Genomic DNA, 2,504 nt, shown 5'->3' with positions numbered 1-2,504 from the left:
TTTGGAAGAGCAGGCAATGCACTTAACCACTGAGCCATCTCTCCAGCCCCCTGTAGGGCATTTTCTTAATTAGAGATAGATGGGAGAAGATCTAGTCCATTGTGAGTGGTGCCATCCCTGGGCTGGTGGAAACAACCCTACTTGTCCTGGAACTCGCTCTGTAGACAGGCTGGCCTTGAACTCACAAAGATCTGACTGCCTCTGCCTCCCGAGTGCTGGGAGTAAAGGCAGGCATGTACTACCATGGCCTGGCAGTTCTGAGCTGTATGAGAAAGCAGGCTGAGTAAGCCATGAGGAGCAAGTCAGTAAGGGTCACTCATCCGTGGCCTCTGCATCAGCCCCTGCCCCCAGCTTCCAGCCCTGTTTGAGTTCCTGTCCTGATTTCCTTCAAGGACAGTGATGTGGAAGTGTGAGTCAAATAAACCCTTTCTCCCCAGGTTGTTTTGGTTCTGGTGTTTCATCACAGCAATGGCAAACCTAACTAGGAAGCGGTGGCAGAAATAAGAGCTAGTGGGACAATGAACAAGATACTTTTTGGTGAAGAATCCACACCTCAGAATTCGAATGCCAAGAAGCCAAGGGGTGAAGGCCGAGGGATGGAGGTCAACGGTAGTGCTAATGCCTAGCATGCGTGAAGCAGGGAAAATCCTGCCTAGTGGTACACACTTGTAGTTCCAGCTACTTATGAAGCTGTGTTCAGTCTAGGTTACAGAGAGGAATTCCTTCCCAAAGTGTGTTTGCATGCGCACACACATACACAAACACACATACAAAGACTGAAAATCAGAACTTACCCAAAAAAAATGAAGGCATTCTGGAAAAATACAGCAATCCCAGGATATACTGTGGACTTTTCTGTAAAAACAATTGTGATATTTAGAGGTTTACAATCGCTGAACAGAGCCAGGCAGTGGTGGCACAGGCCTTTAATCCTAGCACTCGGGAGGCAGAGGCAGGCAGATCTTTGTGAATTCGAGGCCAGCCTGGTCTACAGAGTGAGTTCCAGGACAGCCAGAATGCTACACAGTGAAACCCTGTCTTGAAAAACTAAAAATAATCTCCGAACAATTAGTCCAGTTAGACTAGCAAACACCAGCTTTCTTGCCTACCATAACTGATGGCTCCGGCAGCGGTGATGGGGAAGCTAAATGGCATAATACGTAACAGGCAGCATTGATTGGCTCAGTAAATGACAGCTCCCTCTGTTCAGTAATACTACATCCTGAGGGCACATTATACACAAAGGACACCGTGAAACATGCTGAGGATCCTGTAGAACAGAACTGACAATTGTCTGGCCCTCAGGGAGCTGCACCACCTTCCCTTGGAACAACCAGAAGACATAAGCAACCCAGGAGAGGGAGTGGGACACGTGGAGACATTACACCCGGAGGCCAGGAAGATCCCAGGAAGAGCAGACACCATAGCAGAGGAGGGGAGGAGCAGAAGAACAGAGGACAAAGGCCCCTGAGGCTGCTGGGTAGGAGAAGTGAGGACAAGGAGGTGAGAGGCCAGGCAATCATGGGGGAGAGGGGGGGAATGCGACTTGAGCCACCGTATCCTAATAGGATCCCTCTGCAGGGAAAGGGAGAGGCAGGAAACTGGCTAGGAAGTCCTTTCAGGAAAGCAGGAAGAGACTGTGGTGACAGTCATGGAGATGCCAAGAGGTAGCTATGAGGTGGATAGGGTCAGGATACTGCACCCCAGACTGGATGCTCAGCGTGAGAGAAAGGCACCTTTTTTGACAGGCCCTGGTTGGGGGCAGCAGTGATAGGCCTACACCTCTGAAAAGACAGTAAGTAACCTCAGCTAAGGGGAGACACTGCAGGGCCCTGTGGGGACCCAGAGCGCAGCAGGTCTCAGCAACCTTACCCCAGGCTGCCCGAGCCCAGAGGCACAGACCACTGTCAGCTCTTTCCATCCCAAAACAGCCTCAAGTTTTGTCTAGTTCTCTACTACTCCATGTTAACAAACATTACAGCCGGGCCGTGTGCCTTTAATCCCAGCACTCGGGAGGCAGAGGCTGTGGGATCTCTGTGAATTTGAGCCAGCCTGGTCTACAAAACTGTGGAGGCCCAAAGAGGGCAAAGGTCAGAGAGTTTGGGACTTGTTTTTAGTTCATTCAAAGTTATTGTGCTTCTTACAAAGGCCCCACCTAGTCGTAAATCAGAGTTCTGCTCTCTCAAGGCTACTGTCAACAGCTGTGGCTAGTTGTCAGCACCCCACCCCCCCAAATAGGGTAAAGTAATTGGTTCCTTAAAACAAAAGTCTAAGGATCCAACTAAGTTCAAGTTCCCTTTCTGGAAATAACTTGGGATTCCACCCAGGGAGTGAGTGGTTTGCCTACAGTGTTTGGTCTAGGGCGTGAGCAAGGAAGACAGCCGTGACTTTCAATTTGTGTGTTAATGTAGTCTTTATCTTATTCCTACCTTTTGGGATCAGGGGTATTAATCAGTTGGAAATTAAATGTTGGCAAATTTTCAGTACTCACTGAAATTCCCTCC

General features: G+C 49.4%; 1 protein-coding gene across 1 annotated transcript in view; it reads right to left on the bottom strand.

Annotated features, from left to right (window-relative positions):
- The window catches only part of Tmem50a (transmembrane protein 50A), a 17,006-nt gene that overhangs the window by 2,162 nt on the left and 12,340 nt on the right, over positions 1-2,504 (bottom strand). Inside the window, exon 5 of the mRNA XM_026782276.1 lies at positions 795-931. Within this exon, the coding sequence (XP_026638077.1) occupies positions 795-931 (137 nt within the window). The remainder of the gene's footprint in view (positions 1-794; positions 932-2,504) is intronic.

The sequence above is a fragment of the Microtus ochrogaster genome, chromosome 10, assembly GCF_000317375.1.
Source record: "Microtus ochrogaster isolate Prairie Vole_2 chromosome 10, MicOch1.0, whole genome shotgun sequence".
Lineage (NCBI taxonomy): Eukaryota > Metazoa > Chordata > Mammalia > Rodentia > Cricetidae > Microtus > Microtus ochrogaster.
This window is presented reverse-complemented; position numbering and strand designations above follow the sequence as displayed.